The sequence below is a fragment of the Lithobates pipiens genome, unplaced genomic scaffold (assembly GCF_037356315.1).
Source record: "Lithobates pipiens isolate NorthernLeopardFrog02 unplaced genomic scaffold, aLitPip1_a1.2 Scaffold_13, whole genome shotgun sequence".
In the NCBI taxonomy this organism is placed as follows: Eukaryota; Metazoa; Chordata; class Amphibia; order Anura; family Ranidae; genus Lithobates; species Lithobates pipiens.
The window spans coordinates 283,686,293-283,707,553 of record NW_027507718.1 but is presented as its reverse complement, the minus strand read 5'-3'; the positions used below and the strand labels follow the sequence as shown (position 1 = coordinate 283,707,553).

The 21,261-nt window shown below is 40.4% G+C and overlaps 1 protein-coding gene across 1 annotated transcript in view; it reads left to right on the top strand.

The window, feature by feature from the left end:
• The window catches only part of COL25A1 (collagen type XXV alpha 1 chain), a 586,562-nt gene that overhangs the window by 440,285 nt on the left and 125,016 nt on the right, over positions 1–21,261 (top strand). Inside the window, exons 12-14 of the mRNA XM_077476703.1 lie at positions 7,701–7,745; positions 18,731–18,775; positions 19,688–19,714. Coding sequence (XP_077332829.1) covers positions 7,701–7,745; positions 18,731–18,775; positions 19,688–19,714 — 117 coding nt within the window. The remainder of the gene's footprint in view (positions 1–7,700; positions 7,746–18,730; positions 18,776–19,687; positions 19,715–21,261) is intronic.

Below are 21,261 nucleotides of genomic sequence, written 5' to 3'. Positions count from 1 at the left end.
AAAAGCTACACATCATGCCGAGACCCAAAGAAATTCAGGAACAATTGAGAAAGAAAGTAATTGAGATCTATCAGTCTGGAAAGGGTTATAAAGCCATTTCCAAAGCTTTGGGAATCCAGCGAACCACAGTGAGAGACATTATCCACAAATGGCGAAGACATGGAACAGTGGTGAACCTTCCCAGGAGTGGCCGGCCGCCCAAAATTACCCCAAGAGCGCAGCGACGACTCATCCAAGAGGTCACAAAAGACCCCACAACAACGTCCAAGGAACTGCAGGCCTCACTTGCCTCAGTTAAGGTCAGCGTTCATGCCTCCACCATCAGGAAAAGACTGGGCAAAAATGGCCTGCATGGCAGAGTTCCAAGGAGAAAACCACTGCTGAGCAAAAAGAACATCAAAGCTCGTCTCAATTTCTCCACAACACATCTTGATGATCCCCAAGACTTTTGGGACAACATTCTGTGGACCGATGAGACAAAAGTGGAACTCTTTGGAAGGTGTGTGTCCAAGTATATCTGGCGTAGAAGGAACGCTGCATTTCATAAAAAGAACATTATACCAACAGTAAAATATGGTGGTGGTAGTGTGATGGTCTGGGGCTGTTTTGCTGCTTCAGGACCTGGAAGTCTTGCCGTGATAAAAGGAACTATGAATTCTGCTGTCTACCAAGAGATCCTGAAGGAGAATGTCCGACCATCTGTTCGTGTACTCAAGCTGAAATGAACTTGGGTTCTGCAGCAGGACAATGATCCTAAACACACCAGCAAGTCCACCACCGAATGGCTGAAGAAAAACAAAATGAAGACTTTGGAGTGGCCTAGCCAAAGTCCTGACCTGAATCCTATTGAGATGTTGTGGTATGACCTTAAAAAGGCCATTCATGCTCGAAAACCCTCTAATGTAACTGAATTAGGACAATTCTGCAAAGATGAGTGGGCCAAAATTCCTCCAGGACGCTGTAAAAGCCTCATTGCACGTTATCGCAAACGCTTGGTTGCAGTTGTTGCTGCTAAGGGTGGCCCAACCAGTTATTAGGTTTAGGGGGCAATCACTTTTTCACACAGGGCCATGATGGTTTGGATTTTTTTTCACCTTTAATAATAAACACCTTCATTAACAAATTGCATTTTGTGTTTACTTGTGTTGTCCTTGACTATTGTTTAAATTGGTTTGATGTTCCGAAACACTTAAGTGTGACAAACATGCAAAGGAACAGGAAATGAGGAAGGGGGCAAACACTTTTTCACACCACTGTATATATATATATATATATATATATATATATATATTATTTTTTTTTTTATTATTATTATTATTATTTATTTATTTATTTGTACACTGTATATACAGTGGGGAAAATAATGTTGTTTTGATCTCCTGAAGATTTTGTAAATTTGCCCACTTACATAGAAATGACAGGTCTATCATTTTTATCATAGGTGTATTTTAAATAATAGAGACAGAATATCAACCAAAAATCCAGAAAAAAAACACATAATACAAATGTTATAAATTGAGTTGCAGTTCAGTGAGTAAAATAAGAATAAGAAAACATGAGATACATTCTGTTGTTGTTCTGTTGGGTGTTCTATAAATCCTTCTTATTTCTGCCAGCTCCTAGGAGGAAAGGTAAAGATGAATTCCAGGCCTGGTACATTTTTACACAGTTACTGTAATGTAACTATGTATATACCATACTAGGTGGATGCCCCTGAAAGCTGGAAATCTCTGAAGTAGACACTGCTACTACAGTGGTCTCCACGTGATTTCAAGTCCCAGCACAAGTGACCCCTCTCATGCATTGTGAACACAGAATGTCGACTGCTTAGCATGGGCACAATTCAGAGGGTGCCATGATTCCTCTTCACTTCCTCTCTGTTTATTTGGTAGCAATAAAATATTGTACATTGTTAGCTAGTTAGATAGTAGTATTGCCTATATTTTCACTTTTTTGTGATTTGACGAGTGTCAAAAAGAAGAAGCAAGGGAAATCCCCCCCTTACAAAAAGTAAGGAAGGTTTAGATTCCCTGTTGGGAGTTTATTGTTGCCTGTGAAGTAGATTTCCCTTCCATTACTTTTCAGGTTACAGTTGTCAGATATCACATGAAGATAATTTTGTTTTATAGGGACACCAGCAGCATTTAAAATATTTGCAGCTGGGATACAGACAACATTTCAAATCAGGCAGACTTTACTTCCTTTCCTGCTCTATCCAAAACTTAAAATAAAGTTGGGGCGTCCAGCTGGGAAATTGCATTAATGTGTTACTAAAACCACAACAGTAAAATCTGTCTGTATATACAGTAAAGCATGCTTGTTATACTCACTGTGGAACCTAAGGGGTTAATCCTCCGCATTGTGTAAAAAGACTGTTTGATCCTGTCTTCTCTGACTCCCCCCCCCCCCTTCTTCCAGTGTTCCCAATCCATCTCCTTTGGAGTCACTCTGCACATGCTCAGTTTGATGTGAGTTGCTATTTTTTTCTTGGAACAGTGCATGTATTCAGCATAGGGCCAATCAGCTATGTCCAGGCAGAGGGTCAGGGTTTCCTGCAGCCTCATAAGATAATTAGGAGAGAATGAAAACTCCTCCTACAAGCTTTAATGAGACACTGATAGAAGTCACAAGAATGCTTTATACTGCTAATGAGAAAAGGTATTTAGCAGTTTATATTTACTAAAATAATTGTATTTCCATGTTTTGTGTACTGTGGGAGACCCGATATAGTGAATACAGGATCCTGGATTAAGTAACACTTTAATGTGATCTCACCACTGGGCAGTCCCAAATGGCAAAGGTATAGTAAGTGCTGGCCACAAACGTATCAAATTTGTTTAAAGCAGCAGTTATTGGTTTAAGAACGGCATTTCTTACAGGGGAGTTTGAGTGTATGAGTCTACAGAGGGATAACTGTCAGTATTCATCTTCCAGTGCAGCCTCTTTGTCATTTGCAGAGAAAGAATCATTTGTGCATCGCACTATACTTTAATTGGTGGCCAGATATATGTTTTAGCACATATGGATGCTTGAGTTACTAACTACGAATGATAGGAAGTGAATTTACTTTTCAACTGTATGAACTAGGTCATAAACGGACCAGGTTCACACTAGTGCAATTTCAGATGCAAGATGTCACATAGAATCGCATTACAGTGGAAATCGCATTATTTTCTGTGGTGCCCATTCTCATCAATGCAGCACAGCACTGCTCATTTTTGGAAAAGGCTTCTGTGCTACTTTGTTGCAATTGCAGTGCAATTACCACCCCCCCCCAACCCCACAGACCTCAATAGAAATGCATGTACATGACATGTGAAATGTTTTTGCAGGTTATTAAGGCTCCTTAACGACGAGCATCTAGTCTCCTTCCCCTACTAATAAAACTGTCATAAGTTGCATTAAATAATCGCACTGAAAATCAGATCAGGTCGCAGCTATACTATTGTGAACCCACCCTTAAGTACATACCATAGTTCCAATCATGTAATATTCTATAAATTTGCCGCAGTGATCAAGGAACTGAATTTTAAAAGAAATAATGCTTGACTCCAGGCGAAAAAAGAAAAGACACAAATCAATATAGTTTTGTAATCACTAATACATCATTACATATTTTAAAATGCCTGCTGTGTAAATACCTGATTTTGATTTGATATGAGCCTCTTGCAATTTACTGTAAACCAGAAATCAGACTGGCAGAGGGAGAAGCAAGACAAGGAACCAATCTGGTATGTTCCAGTTCTCATGTCATAACCAGTGACTTGCTGATAGGAGTGGTGAGGAGATTGAGAGATAAGCCCATCAGCCTGCCACTTCTCTTTTCACTGGGAGAAGTACAAGACCTGCTAATGTTACTAACATGCAGCTGAAATGATCAGATACTCCACCTTGCATGATAGGGCTATGCTGTATTGCAGAGCTGTATAAATCTTAGGACTACATTGACATAAATACACATCTGTTTGCAAGCAAAACAATTCTCTTATATATATATTGTATCTGAGTTTTAGCTGTTTGCCCTGCATTTAGCTTTGAACGGTGTGCTTGCTCCTAACCTCTTGGGTTTCTTAGGGAATCTAAGAACATCAAATCTTTTTTACAAAATCAGATCGTTTTGATCTTTGTTCACATTAAATTTAGAGAACAAAATAGCCACAAAATGCACACCCCTGTTCTGGAAAGACTAATTTTAATTATTGGTTAACTGTCACAATCTTCTGCGCTTACAGTGAAGCATATAACAGGATTTTATATTCACTGATTGGGCCCATTGGGGTGTTCATTTCAGATGTTTGAAAAATTATCAAACAGAAGTTGGAATTTCAATACAATTCTGAGGTGCATCACTAGAAGGATCACCAGGAGAAAGGAAATCCTAATTCCTCTATATAGAGCTTTAGTTAGACCTCATCTTTGCTTTGATGAAGTCTTCATGGCTGAAACGTGTCAACATATAGCCTGTACCCATGTAACAAATAAAGTACTTTTATTCAAGAGCATCTGAGTTGCCAGTCTTCCTAATTCAAGAATGGTACCTGTGGGGCCTGAACGCCCTGGCTAGAGCACCGGACCACAGTTCGTGGACTTTTATATTGGCAGTGGAGCTGGGGTAACAATTTGTTTCTCTTTAGTTAGACCTAATCTAGAACACTATGTCTGGTTCCGGAGACATCACAAAAAGTTGTTGAGGGATAAAACTTATCAGGACTGCAGGAACTTGATATGTACACTGTTGAGGAGGAAAGAAAGGAAAGGGGGGTTGTTATTTAAACTAATACATATATTAGGAGTGTGTATATGGTTCAAGAATGCAGCATCTCCAATATAAAGTGAAGATCACAGCTATGCTATGAAGCCAAGATCACACAGGGACATGCCATTGCGATAGCTAGAGGACCATTCAAACCTAATTTTAGAAAGTATTGTTTTACTGAAAGAGTAGTGGATGCTTGGAACAGACTTCCAGCAGAGACAGTGAATCAATTCACAGTAACTGAATTAATGTATTCTTTGGATAATCACAGGTCTATACTCAGACAAAAAAAAATGTAAAAAAATAAAAATCCCAAGAACCAACAAAACCCAATAAAAAAAAGTAAAAAAAAATGCTGATTCTATAGAGCACTTTGTCTTTTTTGTTAATCTGTGGTTCTATTTATTTATTTTTAGTTGTATTTGAACATAATTGGACTTAGCTGTACAGCTAAACTCATTAAAATTCTTTTATATCTAGCAAAAGTTTTATATGCCGTAAATTTGGCAAGCTTTTTCATCCAGCAACGTTGATCAACTTTTATATCCAGCAACGTTAGTTAGAAATTCTTACTAAAAAATATACTGAGGCCAAAAAAGATTTTGGGAAAAGAAACCTGACGACTTCCCCGAGTACTTCGGCTGTGTTTTCATCATTCATGCTACAGCTACGTGGAGACCTAAGTAAAGAGGTGAGAGGAACTTTAACTCCTGTCACCATGGAAGTAATTTATTGGCTGGTTACAATGTGCTACTGTGGTAGGACATTGCCAGACACAATCCTTATGCCAAGTCCCCAGTCAGTAAAATCACCTCATGCATACATCTGTTAACTGTATACGACAGGTATACACTTTTTAATATGTTCTTTGCAGCATGAATGTATTTCTTGTTGCCTGCATGACTTTCCCAAGATTTGTTTTATGTATTTGCTGCAAAAAGTACTGTTACATTTTAGTGTAGATTTACCACATTTATGTCTATTAGATAATGGTATATACATCTCAAGTATAAATAGAAAAGACAGTGCCACTACCCATACCCTATATAGATAGCAGAGCTCCCAGGTGTTCAATCCACACTCGCTGGCTGAGTAGAGTAATGTGGAAAAAATTATACGCAATTCGGTTGTTGCTCTTAAAATTTCTTCATTTTATTGAATACCCACATTGAACAAATGCAGATTATGTCAGTTGACGCGTTTCAGCCTATAAGGCCTTAGTCAGCTCAAGGATGGAAATAGATGGAACTTAATTAACAGTAGACAATTTTAATCTTAACCATGCTTCTTTGGCAAAAAGGGCACAGCCTTATTGAATTTTAGCTTCTTTGTCACTCATTACCCAACTACCAGAATAACATAGGCAATGACTGAATCTGTTACTCTAAAGTCAGCCTCATTCTTCCCCTAGAACAGTATTGGCAGCCTGCAGCCCTTATTCTCTTGAAAAATATTAAACCAAGGATGCCAGTGGGAATACCACCCAAGAAACAGAAAGAAAGAAACAAAACAGACAGCACTATATATATATATATATATATATATATATATATATATATATATAATCTTACTTAAAATGCAAGGAATACAAAATTATTTCTATACATAAATACCACTCAGTTAAAATGCTCAACCAAAAAAACTGAATTAACAGTGCAAAATATGTTATATAGATAATTATATAAATACTTGTCAGAATACAATAGCACAACAGGGGAGATTGCAGCACCAACATCCCTTGTGTTGCTAAGGCAATCTTCAGTTTTTTCTTGTTCAGTTCGCTGGGCTGGTGTAATTACACGTGGTCTGCAGTTGTGAGGCTGGTTGGATGTACTGCCAAATTCTCTGAAATGCCTTTGGAGACGGCTTAGGGTGTAGAAATGAACATTCAGTTCACGGGCAAAAGCCCTGGTGGACAATCTTGCAGTCAGCATGCCAATTGCACACTCCTTCAAAACTTGTGACATCTGTGGAATTGTGATGTGTGATAAAACTGCACATTTTACTGTAGAGTGGCTTTTTAGGCCTCTTTCACATGAATGATCTGTTCAGGTCTGCCTGTCAGTTTTTTAGGCAGACCTGAACGGATGCTCCATAGACCTGATGAAAGCAGTGACATGTCCGCTGACGTCCGACCTGCTCTGATCCGAAAAAGTGTGACGGAGGAAAAACCTACTTTTCCATCCATCTGAGGATTGGATCAGGTGACGACGGACTCTATGGTCCGTCCTCATCCGATCCCCCATAGGGGAGAGCGGCGCTCTGGCAGGTCCATCCCTGTACAGTGTGCAGAGACGGACCTGTCATCTGCCTGCTCAGCGGGGAATGAAAGAGCGATCCCCCACTGAGCAGAGTGGGCTCTGTACACGGACATGTCCATGTGAAAGAGCCCTTATTGTGGCCAGCCTAGGGCACACCTGTGCAATAATCATGCTGTCTAATCAGCATCTTGATAGGCCACACCTGGGAGGTGGACGGATTATCTCGGCAAAAGAGAAGTGCTCACTAACACAGATTTAGACAGATTTGTGAATTTTTTTTGAGAGAAATAGGCCTTTTGTGTACATAGAAAAAGTCATAGATCTTTGAGTTCAGCTCATGATAAATAGGGGCAAACACAAAAGTGTTGCGTTTATAATTTTGCTCAGTGTATATACAGTATATCGTTAAAACAGCAATACAAACAAAAACTCTAGAAACTTTAGACTATTATTCTATATTGCCTGCCACAAATCTATATATCTACAATTCATTTTTGTTGCTCCTTTGCTAATCTTTGTTTATCTCTACAGTTTTGCAATGAATGTAAGCTTTATATGTCCTTTAAAAAAAAAAAAGAAAGTTTGAATTTTTTGTTCTACCTAGGTTATAATTACATTCTTATCATTACTATACTGATGTGTTCATAAAGTGTGACAGTTATTTTATCTTATTCTACTTTCAGGGTTCCGATGGCGAGCCAGGAATCCCAGGACTTGACGGACTAAAGGTAAAATAGTCCCCACATTAGACAACGCTGGGCTGAATACCATGAGAATAAATAGCGTGGGCAAGTTGTTTGAAAGAATGAGATTTCTAAATCAATAAATACAACTAGTTAATACTTTCATCTGTATTCTCTGCCACTAAAGCCTGGTTTGAACACTATCCAGTACCTGCAACCTGTACAAAAAATGTATTTGTGCCTATCCTTTTACTCTGAATCAGAAAAGGGCTGGCGACTCGGATGCTCTTGAATAAAAGTCCTTTATTTGGTTACATGGGTACATGGGTACAAGCTACGCTCTATCCTTTTACTATATCTTGCACACTTTAGAGTTGATTTACTCAAAGGAAATAGACTATTTAATTTGCATGCGAATTTTCACTTTTCAAAGGGAATTTTCTTTAGAATAATCCCACAAGGGGAAGAAAAGGGGATGGTTAGTGGGACTATACAGTACCAAACAAAAAGAAGGGGGAGAAAAAAAAATATTATTATTATGTAATTTAGGGATAGATACCTGGATACTTTAAGGTTTATGAACACATCATTGTAAAAGGGAATTTTCTTTAGCTCAGTAAATTCAGTAAGCATTAAAGAGGAAGTAAACCGTAATGGGTTTACTTCTTCTTTGTCTCTCTGCAAAGGTAAAGCATAATGGGCTACTATGCATCGCATAGTAGCCCATTATGTGTCACTTACCTGACACAGGAGCCAGCGATGTCACCACTGTCCCCTGTAGCATCCATCTTCTTCCGGGTATCACTGCTCCAGCCACTCACATCGCCGGAGCAGCGATGACATCATTCCCACGCATGCGCACAGGAGCCGCCACTAACGGCGTATCGCCGTTAGCAGCGGCATGCTACTAATTATTATTATTATTATTCAGGATTTATATAGCGCCAACAGTTTGCGCAGCGCTTTACAATATGAGGGCAGACAGTACACTTACAATACAAATCAATACAGGAGGGATCAGAGGGCCCTGCTCGTTAGAGCTTACAATCTAGAAGGGAGGGTCAAGTTGAAACAAAAGGTAATAACTGTGGGGGGTGAGCTGATGGAGAAAATGAAAATACAGTTAGGTGTGGGTGGGGTAGGCTTCTCTGAAGAGAAGTGTTTTCAGGGATCGTCTAAAAGCTAATAAAGTAGGAGATAAGCGGACAGATTGGGGTAGGGCATTCCATAGGATTGGGGAGGCTTTGGAAAAGTCCTTGAGGCGAGTATGGGAGGAGGTGATGAGGGAGCTAGAGAGCAGGAGGTCTTGAGAAGAACGAAGAGGACGAGTAGGTTGGTATTTAGAGACTAAGCTAGTGATGTAGCTGGGGGCAGAGTTGTGGATGGCTTTGTATGTAATTGTTAGTATTTTGAATTTAATTCTTTGGCTGAGTGGAAGCCAGTGGAGGGATTGACAGAGAGGAGTAGCAGACACTGAGCGATTGGTAAGGTGGATGAGTCTGGCAGCGGCATTCATAATGGATTGAAGAGGTGATAGACTATGTAGAGGTAAGCCAATGAGAAGGGAGTTGCAGTAGTCGAGGCGAGAGATGACCAGCGAGTGAATTAAGAGCTTTGTTGTGTCATTGGTTAGAAAGGGGCGTATTTTGGAGATGTTGCGGAGGTTGAGGCGGCAGGATTTGGACAGTGATTGGATGTGTTGCTTGAAGGAGAGTTCAGAGTCCAGGACTACACCTAGAACCTTGGCATGAGGGGATGGGCTTATGGTTGTGCCATCAATTTTGACAGTGAGATCAGGGGAAGGGGCATATGGGGGAGGAAAAATTATAAGTTTGGTTTTGGATAGATTGATTTTGAGGAAGTGGTGTGACATCGAGACTGATATATCTGATAGTAAATTAGTGATACGTGAGGAGACAGAGGGAGTGAGCTGAAGGGTAGAGAAATAGATTTGGGTGTCGTCAGCATAGAGGTGGTATTGGAAGCCGTGGGAGGCTATCAGTTGACCCAGGGAGGAGGTATAGATTGAAAATAGGAGTGGTCCAAGAACAGAACCTTGGGGGACCCCAACAGAGAAAGGAAGAGGAGAGGAGGAAGTAGAGTTGTAAGAAACGCTAAAGGTGCGGTTGGATAAGTAGGAAGAGAACCATCGTAGAGTACAGTCACGGAGACCAAAGATGTGGAGTTTTTTGAGAAGGAGGGGGTGGTCAACCGTATCAAAGGCAGCAGAGAGGTCCAGGAGGAGGAGTACAGAATAATGTCGATTGGTTTTGGCCGTTAGTAGATCGTTTGTTAGTTTTAGGAGAGCAGTTTCTGTGGAGTGTTGAGGACGAAATCCAGACTAAAGGGGATCAAGAAGCCTATTATCAGCGAGGTGGACGCTCAGTCGGTTGTAGACCAGACGTTCGAGTAGTTTGGATAAAAAGGGGAGCAAGGAGATGGGGCGTAGGTTGTTTGGATTGGATGGGTCCAGTGAGGGTTTTTTAAGTATGGGTTTGACAAGTGCATGTTTTAGAGAGTTGGGGAAGATGCCAGAAGAGAGGGAGAGATTGAAGATGTGAGTTAGAGAGTGTAGCATAGAGTCAGAGGGTGAACGCAGCATTTGCGAGGGAACAGGATCCAGAGGGCAGGTGGTAAGGTGGACATTACCAAGTAGTTTAGCAACTTCGTCTATAGTGGTGGGGTTGAAAGAGGGAAGTAATGATTGTGCCTGTGGGCATGATGTGTAAAGCGTGGAGGGTATCAGAACAGTAGAAATCTCCACGCGAATTGTATCAATCTTCTATTTGAAGTGATTAGCAATCTCCTGGGCAGTGAGTGAGTTGGCGGGTGGAGGCGGTGGAGGACGAAGTAGAGAGTTGAAAGTAGAGAAGAGTTGACGGGGACGGGATGATAGGTTGCTGATGAGAGTGATAAAATAGTTCTGCTTGTCAGAGAGGAGGCTAGAATTGTAGAATTGCTAGAACTAATGACGATAGTGTGCCTTTGCGCCGCTATGGGAGCGGTGAGTGTCTTTTTGTAAATATCTCCTAAACTGTGTAGGTTTAGGAGATATTTCTTGGACCTACAGGTAAGCCGTAATCTAGGCTTACATGTAGGTCAAAGTGGTTTGTAAGGGTTTACAACCACTTTAATGTTACAAGCAATACCCAAGCACATGCAAAGAAAATAACACATACATTGTCTTTGCTTGCAAGTGACTGGATGATGGAAGTCAACAGGGCTTCACCTCATTCTCCAATCTAAGGGAAAATTCCCTTGCAAAGTAAAAAATCCCTTGAAAAAGTGAACCACTTATTTGCCTTTAGCAAATTAACCCCTATGTGTGAGCAAAACAATAAAAGCTCAACTGAGTCAAGTCAGAGGGTTTTTTTATGCTTTGGGTATAACATGGTGTGGGAGAGTATACACACAAAAACTTAAATATGTACACAAATATGTATCTGACAAAGAAAGGGTTTCAATGTAATTACAAAGATGTATTTTTTCCTATAAATTTAAAATGAGCTATGTAGATATTTTAGGTACAGTTTAATAGTGTTTTCAGTTTATTTTCCTGTTATGTTTAAAAGGATCTGCAAAAAATGTTCTAGGAAGTCTAGCTGGAAGTGCACATGCATATGTTTTTCATTATATCAAAGAAAATATGGTGACAGAAAAGACATTTGTGGTCCTTTAAATATCTGTCAGCTCAAGGTTCTCTCAAATCCGGCATCCCCTAAAGTGTTCATTTGCGTGCCAAGTTCACTTTGAAACCCGAGCGCAGAAGCAAACGGCTCCCCTCGCTGAAAGGCAAAGAAGTAGCAAGCTGATTTGCTGCTTAAAGCTGTATGCTCAGCCAAGGCTCTGTGGCTACTGTTTAACCACAGAGGAACAGGCACAAAATGGACTTAGGTCCAGCAGCTTGAAAAATCATGAGCCGCCTCATGAATAAATTGCAATACATTCCAGGCTTGTGGATCTGTTCCATTCATCTGTAAACTCTTTTTTTTACAATTTTCTAAGCTTATAGTTACAAGATCACAAAAGATAGATAGATAGATAGATAGATAGATAGATAGATAGATAGATAGATAGATAGATAGATAGATAGATAGATAGATAGATAGAAACAGGAAAAACTTAATTTGACATTACATCACTTGGAACTGCTGTTTTTAAATATTACAGTAATCTGTACTCAGATTAATAATTAATGTTGAAGTTAGTTTTAAATATGAATTATTTAATTGAATTGGAAAATCTGCAAGAAACACAGAAGCTTAGTAAAGGGGCCACAGTGATATGGATCATGTCATCCATCTTGACATATGACCTTCCATATTGCGTTGTTCCATCCTGAATGGGTTTGTAATTGAAAACAAACCATACAACTTCATTCTTTACTTACCTCTTACAGATGCTTAACTTACATTTTGAACAAATCCTTCTTCAAAACTTTTTAAACAATTTCCTTCACTTTTTAAACCCTCTGTGAGACGACCATGTAAAAAACTGTCTAGCATGATTTCTTCCAATTGTGTTTTAGTTATCTACTAGCAGTCCCATTTACAGCCCTGCCTGAAACAGGTTTTACCACTTTGCAATCCAGCGCTGGTATATTCTAGTCCATCACTTGTAAATGTACTCAGAGTTGTACTTATAAGATCCTCAGGAGACACTTCGGCTTGTTAACCACTTGCCTACTGGGCAATTTTACCCCCTTCCTGCCCAGGCCAATTTCCAGCTTCCAGCGCTGTCACAATTTGAATAACAATTGCGCGGTCATGCAACACTGTACTTAAAAAACATTTTTATAATTTTCTTCATATAAATATAACTTTTTATTTTTGGTGGTATTTAATCACCACTGGTTTTTATTTTTTTCTAAATAAACGAAAAAAGACAATAAAAAATATATTCATAGTTTGTTATAAAATTTGGAAACGGGTAATTTTTCTCCTTCACTGATGTGCGCTGATTGGCACTGATAGGCTGCACTGATGGGCACTGATAAGCATTGATAGCACTGATAGACTGCAGTGATGGGCACTGATGAGGAGGCACAGATGAGGCTGCACTGATAGGTGGCACTGATGGAGACTGATAGCTGGCACTAATAGGTGACACTGATGGGCACTGGTAGGCAGCACTGATAGGTGACACTGATGAGGAAGCACTGATGGGAAGCACTGGTAGTCATTGATTGGCAGCACTGGTGGGTATTGTTGGAACTGCACTGATAATCAGGACACTGATAATCAGTGCCCTGATTATCAGTGTACATGTCCCTTTTACACAAGCCGGTTATCGGCTCTCTTCTCCTCTCCTCATGCTGTCAGCATGAGGAAAGGAGTGCCAATAAATGGCTTCTGTTTACGCAATGATCAGCTGTGACACAGCTGATCATGTGGTAAAGAGCCGCTGATTGGCTCTTTACCTTCAACTGTGATCAACAGAGTGCACTGCTCGCGTGCCGCAATCACGGGAGGACATCATATGACAGCCTCCCAGAACTGACCTTCTGTGCTGTGTGAAAAAATATAGTAAAAATATAAGTTCAAACCAAGTATTTTGGTTACATAAAAAATATAGGAGAAGAGGCCACCACCAGGGAGCTATTTCAGGCTCACAAACTTATTTTAAAGCACTGGATAAGGCATGTGGGTGATATATATGTCAAAACAGGGGTTGTTCAACCAAATTTGAGAAAGTGTGGCCATCCAAAACTTCTTGCACTTTTAAATTGGGTAGGGAAGGGTTCATTTTTGCTGTCTGTGTCTGTGAAACTGTTTGCCCCTGGAACAGGTTTCCCTATTAGAAACTTTCTCTTTCTCTCTTTCTATCTCCTGGGGATAACTCTAAAATTCTGGATATCCCCTCTTTTTTTCAGTGATACTGTTCAAAAGTAAAAATAGAAGGGTAAATATCGCCAATGGAGACAGCAATACAGGAGAACTCTTACCCACCTTATCTATCCAAATTTTGGTTATCTATCCAAAACCACAAATAAAGATTTTTCCTGGAGATAGACATTAAAGTAATGACACAGTGAACATTTAGCTCTTTAAAATCTTTTCTTGCCAAATGGAGGTGCTATATAATATTCTCAGGTTGGGGTTCCTACAGGTGTCACCAGTGGCAGCTGGTTCTCAATATTTTGGTGGGGGGGGCAGCAAACAAACCTCCCCCCCTCAATCGCACCACTGCCCCCCCCCCCCCCCCGTTGGAGATGGACAGGAAGGCAGCCTTACCTTAGGAGATGAGGATCGAGAACGATGGGTAGAATGGCTTCTCCATGCTCCAGCCAGATTGAAGAGCTAGGGATTCTCCTGCCGGCCGAATGGATGTTGCTTCTCCTCCCGGCCGAATAGGAACTGGGTCCTGAGACCCGATTGGATTGGCTTGGAGTCCTAAGACTCCCTGACCAATTGGTTCTCAGGACCCGCTTCCTGATTTGCCAGGAGGAAAATCAGGAAGACAATAGTGAATATTAATTCGCTATTGGAATACAACTAGGTGGGCTACTGTGCCCCTGAACCTACCCTTTTTTGAAGCCAATTAGAGCCTCAGGCTCTAATCATGTGCTTCCAAGATAGAAAAAAACATTGAAGTCCATGCGTCCAGTGCCCTACCTTCCTCTATAGGGTATACATTTTTTACATTACTTCTTTCTGTTTAAATTAAAATCTGTACAATAGGAACACAATAAATAAAATAAATTAAAAACCTAACGTGGGTATGCATTACACTCAACAAGCCTAAAGCTAGAAAAGATTTAGTTTGTCATTGACATCATTTCTTAGAGACATATATTCGGAGGCAGGGTCTTTATCATATAATTTTACAAACAACAGTTTCAATTTTATTTTGGGTGAACTTTTTTATTTCTAAAGCATCTTAGCAATATATACCCTATGCAATCCAGCTAATTGAAAAATTGCTTCCGCATTGTAAACAGGCATTTAGAATCTCCTCACTATTTAATCACTTAATCTATGTTTTATTATGTATAATCAGAGGTCACCATGGAAGCATCATTAACAGAGAGCCTCAGTGCTGTCTGTTGGGTTTCTCAGTTGATACATTTTTGGCATGTCTACAACATACGGAAAAAGGGACTAAGAAAACTAAACTTTCTTCTTATACATATGGGTAGGTCAAGCATATTGAAGTATTATGTCCTTGTTTCCCCCACGTGAATAATATATAATTACTGTATCACATTACTACAACGAATGCTTTTATTGAAAGGTAGGGAAGAAATCATCAATGAAGGGAAATGCTAAACAAAATTGTTAGTCACCTGGGAAATATTGCTGAGAATTCCTGTCTAATTTCTCTTGGCTGTCCCTCACCCCAAAAAAGATTTTAGTTGAAGGTGAAAAGTGTACAGAAGTAAGGACAAAACTTAAACTTCCCCTGTCTTAGAGCATTGCATGTTCTATAGTTTCAATGTTCTTACATAAACATTTCACAAGCAGACATCCGTAGCTCTTGTATTTCATCTTACCAATAATTAATCATCAGCTGTGTCTGAATAATATGACAAAATGTAATCGGCCAGGAGCTGAAAAGACCCTGAGCTGAGATATCAATTACACAGCTTTATTAAAAGTGTATTTTTATCTGTAAGTTGTCATAAACCATCAAGACACCACCTCGTCTTTATCAGCACAATGACAAATGCTAAATCACAAGCTCAGCAAGTATGTTAACGCCACCTCGCCTAATGAAGTCTGCAGGTAACTCAACCCCTCTTTATTAGCATCTAGTGGATCACATTAGGTCCATCAATCATACACCAAACACTGTAACTGGGCACATTTAAAGAAAAGGTGCAATAAATTACTTACCAAAAATATATTTTGTCATTTGTAGAAAGTACTGGCACAAACATTGTATACTGTCACTATTGTATTTACTATTGTATTGGATATTGATTATTGAATAGAGCAGAGAAATTATAATAATTGTAAGCCCACGTACACACGGTCTGAGATTTTGCCAACCAAATCCGTCGGATTTTGCACGTCGGATTTAGTCCGACGGATTGTGTCCGAAACTGTTGCATACACACGGTCGGGCCAAGTTGGCGAAAAATCAGATCTTTCAGAACGTGATGATGTAATTTCGTTACGATGGGACTACATTCAGGCTAGTAGCCAATAGCTTTGATGTAGGAATTTGATCTGAGCATGCGTGGCACTTGGTCCGATGATAATGCTCTACACATGATCGGATTAGGTCTGTCCGGCCCAGTTGGTCGAGAAATCTTTCCAACATGTTGGAAAATTGGGTCGGACGGAGATTAGGACGGAATCAGTCCGATGCATACCACACACAGTCGGATTATCTGACGACACGGTCCGATAAGACTCATTCTGACAGATTCTCCGACCGTGTGTACAAGGGCTCACAGGTATAACCATAATTAAATCAGGTTAAAGCGGAACTACATACACTGTAGTTGAACCAGCTACAAATGGGCAATTACAGCTTCATTTATTGTCTAACCTGTGGCTGTTGTGTAGTCAAGTACAGATCAACAACTGACAGTATCTTTAATACATGAGAGAATATTTCAGGATTTATATAAAATTGTGCCTCTGTTAAAAACATGTTGTGTCTGCTCAGTATGTTCAGGCCATTGCGAATAGTGAAACTATTCTTCATTGCGAATAGTGAAACTATACTTCTGGGAAAGAAGGTGGATTATAACAATGATGAGAGCATTACCGCTGAACTCCAGACGTGCATCTAAATACACCATTGAAATACATCCAGTTCTGAGGTTTATACTGCCGCATTACACAGCAATACCAAAATGATAACAATTTTTCTCTATTACAATCTAAAATATATTGCTGATATCTCATATCCCTCTCCCCCCAACCTATTGACAGTGAATGAGCATCAGCAGACTAATGAGATCATCTCTCTACCTACTCTTTCTTGCCATCATAATGTTCCTTAACATATTTGCATGTAGCCTACCTGCTGATTGGCTCCCAGTGCTGGCCCTCCTCTCTCACTGCTGCTGTATAGGTGATTAAAAAAGACTATTACAGGTACATATATGAGTTGCATTTTTAAAAAATACATTTGATTATTTATTATTTAATATAGAGATGCATTAATTTGGTGCAGGATTATAGTCCATTCTGTCATAAGGTTGTATCATAGGGAGAAACTACCTCCTTTCCTAGCCAACCTGATGATCATTAGGAAACAGCAAAAAGATAAAGAATCATTAAGGACTAAACGCTTTTTTTTCCAAAATTGCCACATAACATAAGCAAATCAAGAGTTTTGCAAATCTACAGCCTGTCCTGTGTGATAGAAATGTGTGCTTTATGCTATTCCAATGTTTCTAAGACCCAGAAGACAAATGAAAAGTGTGAGTTTTTGTTTCTGTGTGTAACCTATTACCCATTCACACACAAGCCAGCATCGCCCCCCCCCCCGCTCTCTCCTTATTAGCTGTGACTGACAGTAGCGGGAGCCAATGGCTTCCACTGCTATGTGAGCCAGTAAGGAGAGAGAGACCTGGGATGTGCATTGCTGGATCGAGATGGGGCTCAGATAAGTATAAGGGGGACTAAGGGGAGCTGCATCCAGAAGGCTTTTTACCTTAATGCACTGAATAGGGACAAGTAACAAATATAAAATATGTGTTATACCAATGTGTAGAAAGTAGAAATAAACTTTAAGGGTACTAATGATGCTGTGCGCTCTTGTTTAACATTAGAGCAATTTGCGTCTACTTGCCCCAAGGTCTGCAGCATGGTGTTCCTAAAATTGCCCAAACCTGCTAAGACCTTCCCAGTCCACCTGCTCTTAGAGCCCATCCTATAAAATGACTGGAATCACCCCGAAAAATGATTTGCTCCTTCAAAAACATTGGCTCAGCGATAGCCTATTGATTAGAGCTTTCTGGAAAAATGGATGGTTCCTCTAGTGGACCTGCCATCTCTTGTCTTAACAAGATGCTAATGATCCCTGTATAGAATAATCCCAAGTTCAAGGACCTGGTGGACAAAAGGTCACGGCCCTCTTTAAGGCCCTTTTCTCCTTGGAGGGGATCTGATATGCAATCAACGGTTGCTTCCATGGCACTCTGACAGATCCTTGCTGTCTGGACTAAGCACATGGATAAAGACCCTAGCTCCATCTTAACAGATTGCTTCATTCACTATCAACTAGAGCTGCGGCCTTACACTACTTTTGCAAATGGCTTTGTGGATATGTTGCTCCAGCTCTCTAGGATGAGCCTCCTCTTTATCCATATGTAGAGGAATCTTTGGCTCACAGGTGACTGTCCGGTCCCTCCTTGTGGTATGTACTAGTGTTTAGAGATGAAGTGGAGTCATTGTGTCTTAAAACAAAATGCCTACCCTCTTGAAAGCTAGGAAACTGACTCACAAGGTCTACCATATGTTCAGGCACCTTCGCAAAGTTTAGTCCCTAATTCTAAACTATTTGACCTCCCAGACTGGGACAGCAACTCTGTGACATTTATAATAAATTATTTTTCACTAGGCTTTTAGGCTGCTAATTTTTTTCAATCTTTTTGGTTGGGGTTATAGTCAGGCTTGATGTAAGGTGTGCTGCTATTTATGTACCAGTAAAGTGTATAATATTTTGTACCCATCTTCCTCAAAGTCCTTTTTTGTTTTGAGACAGTTTACTAGCAACCATGTAACAACATGCTTGGTTAATATTTACTCATACTTCACCGATTTCTAACACTGGCAGTTCATTTTCCCTTTCTCCAATTTATAATTAGCCCAGGGAACACATAGGACAGTACGCTGAACAATACAATAATTCCCCAGCACACAATACAACTAATTAAACTGTTTTAAGATTTAGGTTAAAATAAGATGTCCTAGAAAATGTTATCTTTCTCAAAATGTAGACCTATTTAAAAGCTGTGCCTACGTAAAACCTGCAATGATGTCATATCTATTAAAATATACAAAAATATATTTGTAAAATGTGTTACACTAAGTAATTTCTTAATGTTATTGTGTTATTTTTTGTTCTAGGGGGATCAAGGTGCACCTGGATTAGATGGCATACAAGGGATAAGGGTGAGTTGAAAACATGCAGCCAACAGCTATAGCATATAAAACTATAATTATTTTTACTCCATTGTGCTGTCAAAGCAAGTCTGCTACAGGGGTGGTTTATCCTCACATGAACCGGAATTAAAGCTCAAAGTATTTGACATCATAATAAGGCAAAATAATAGTGAAAACTGTGCCTTAAAATATATCTAAAGGCAAAACTTTTTTTCTTTTTAGTTTTTGACAGAGTAGAGATGGATTAGAACACCTGTCAGGTTTTTATTTCTCCCCCTACTCCATTAAACATTGTTCACACCCGCTGGGTTGAACGGAAAAAAACCTGACAGCTCAGGTCTGAGCCGCTGTACTAACAACCCAATGTTAGTACAGTGATCTCCCCTGCTGTGCTTTTGTGTTGTGACAGGGGGAAAGCCCTCCACCAGAACACTCCGATCAGTGCTCTAAGCCATTGGCAGAGACAACTTGAGGTTGGTCTGCTTATTTTCTCTTTGTCCAGCATCATCCACCTTGATAAAAATCCTTAGAAAATAGCTAACCAATGAAATCATGCAAAAACAAAAAGAAACTTAACGGACCATAGTGCAGTATTTTAACAGTTAAAACTATTTATTCCCCTTGTACATGCTTATATATTGTATGTACAGTAGATAATAAAAGAGCCAAATTCCAAGATGGCAGCCTGGGTACTTCTGGTTCCGGTGTGCATCTGATATCATCTCTGACATGTTTCGTCAGTTGACTTTCTCAAAGAATGTGTATTCTTCCATATTAGTATTAGCTATGTCCAATACAATTTGACAATTATAGTCACATGTTTGAAAATAAAGATCCTTATTCTGTGTTTAAGCTTTGTGTATTTAGTCTATTTAGTCTATTCTGTGTGTAACCTATTAAAATGAAAGTCTTTTTTTCAAGGGTGATCAAGGTGAACCTGGTGAAAAGGTAAGATGTATGGCATTCTATTTTTGATAAAAAAAATTATATTTATATATATATATATATATATATATATATATATATATATATATATATATATATATATAGCAGCACCTCAAATTTTCCATTCGCCTACACACATTTTGCTGGCAGCACCTCAAATTTTCCATTCGCCTACACACATTTTGCTGGCGAGCGGGGGCTGCCTGGGAGCGGGGACGAGGTTGAATGGGAGCCGTTCTCCCAGTGATCATCAAAAGAGAGTCGGCCGGATCATCAGAGTGCAGGAAACATCACCGTAACAGCTTTCATTTGAATTGCTGAGTGTTCTCCGCCCTTGCCATCACATACAGCCCTGTCTCCTGGCCTGGGTACTTTGATAGACAGAACACCTGCCCAATCCTGAGACGTGTGAAGTGGGGAACACTCGACAGTCAGCAATTCAAATGAAAGCTGTTACAGCGATGTTCCTCACTCTCTGATGATCTGGCTGGCAATCCTCTTCCTCTCCTCTCTCCCCCTGCATAGAGGTGAAGCAGCATTGATGGAAACAGGTAGGCTACATTGTTGGGCACAAGCGAAGCAGCATTCATGTACACACTTAGGCTGCATTGTTGGGCAGAGGTGAAGGAGCATTGATGGACACAAGTAGGCTGCATTGTTGGGCACAGGTGAAGCAGCATTGAAGGGGCACAGGTAGGCTGCATTGTTGGGCACATGTGAAGCGGCATTGATGGACACATGTAGACTGTATTGTTGGGAACAGGTGAAGTAGCATTGATGGACACAAGTAGTCTGCATTGTTGGGCAGAGGTGAAGCGGCATTAATGGACACAGGTAGGCTGCATTGTTGGGCATAGGTGAAGCAGCATTGATGGACACAGGTAGGCTGCATTGTTGGGCACAAGTGAAGCAGCATTGATGGACACAAGTAGGCTGCATTGTTGGGCAGAGGTGAAGCAGCATTGAAGGGGCACCGGTAGGCTGCATTGGTGGATACAGGTGAAGCGGCATTGATGGACACGTGTAGGCTGCATTGTTAGGGTACAGGTTAGGTAGCATTGATGGGCACCGGTAGGCTGCATTGTTGGACACAGGTGAAGCGGCATTGATGGGCACAGGTAGGCTGCATTGTGGGCACATGTGAAGCGGCATTGATGGACACGGGTAGGCAGCATTGTTGGGCACAGGTGAAGAAGCTTTGATGGATACAGGTAGGCTGCATTGTTGGGCACAGGTGAAGCTGTATTCTTGGACACAGGTAGACTGCATTGTTGGGCAGAGGTGAAGGTGAAGTAGCATTGATGGACACAAGTAGGCTGCATTGTTGGGCACAGGTGAAGCAGCATTGAAGGGGCACAGGTAGGCTGCATTGTTGGGCACAGGTGAAGCGCCATTGATGGACACAGGTAGGCTGCATTGTTGGGCATAGGTGAAGCAGCATTGATGGACACATGTAGGCTGTATTGTTGGGAACAGGTGAAGTAGCATTGATGGACACAAGTAGTCTGCATTGTTGGGCAGAGGTGAAGCAGCATTGAAGGGGCACAGGT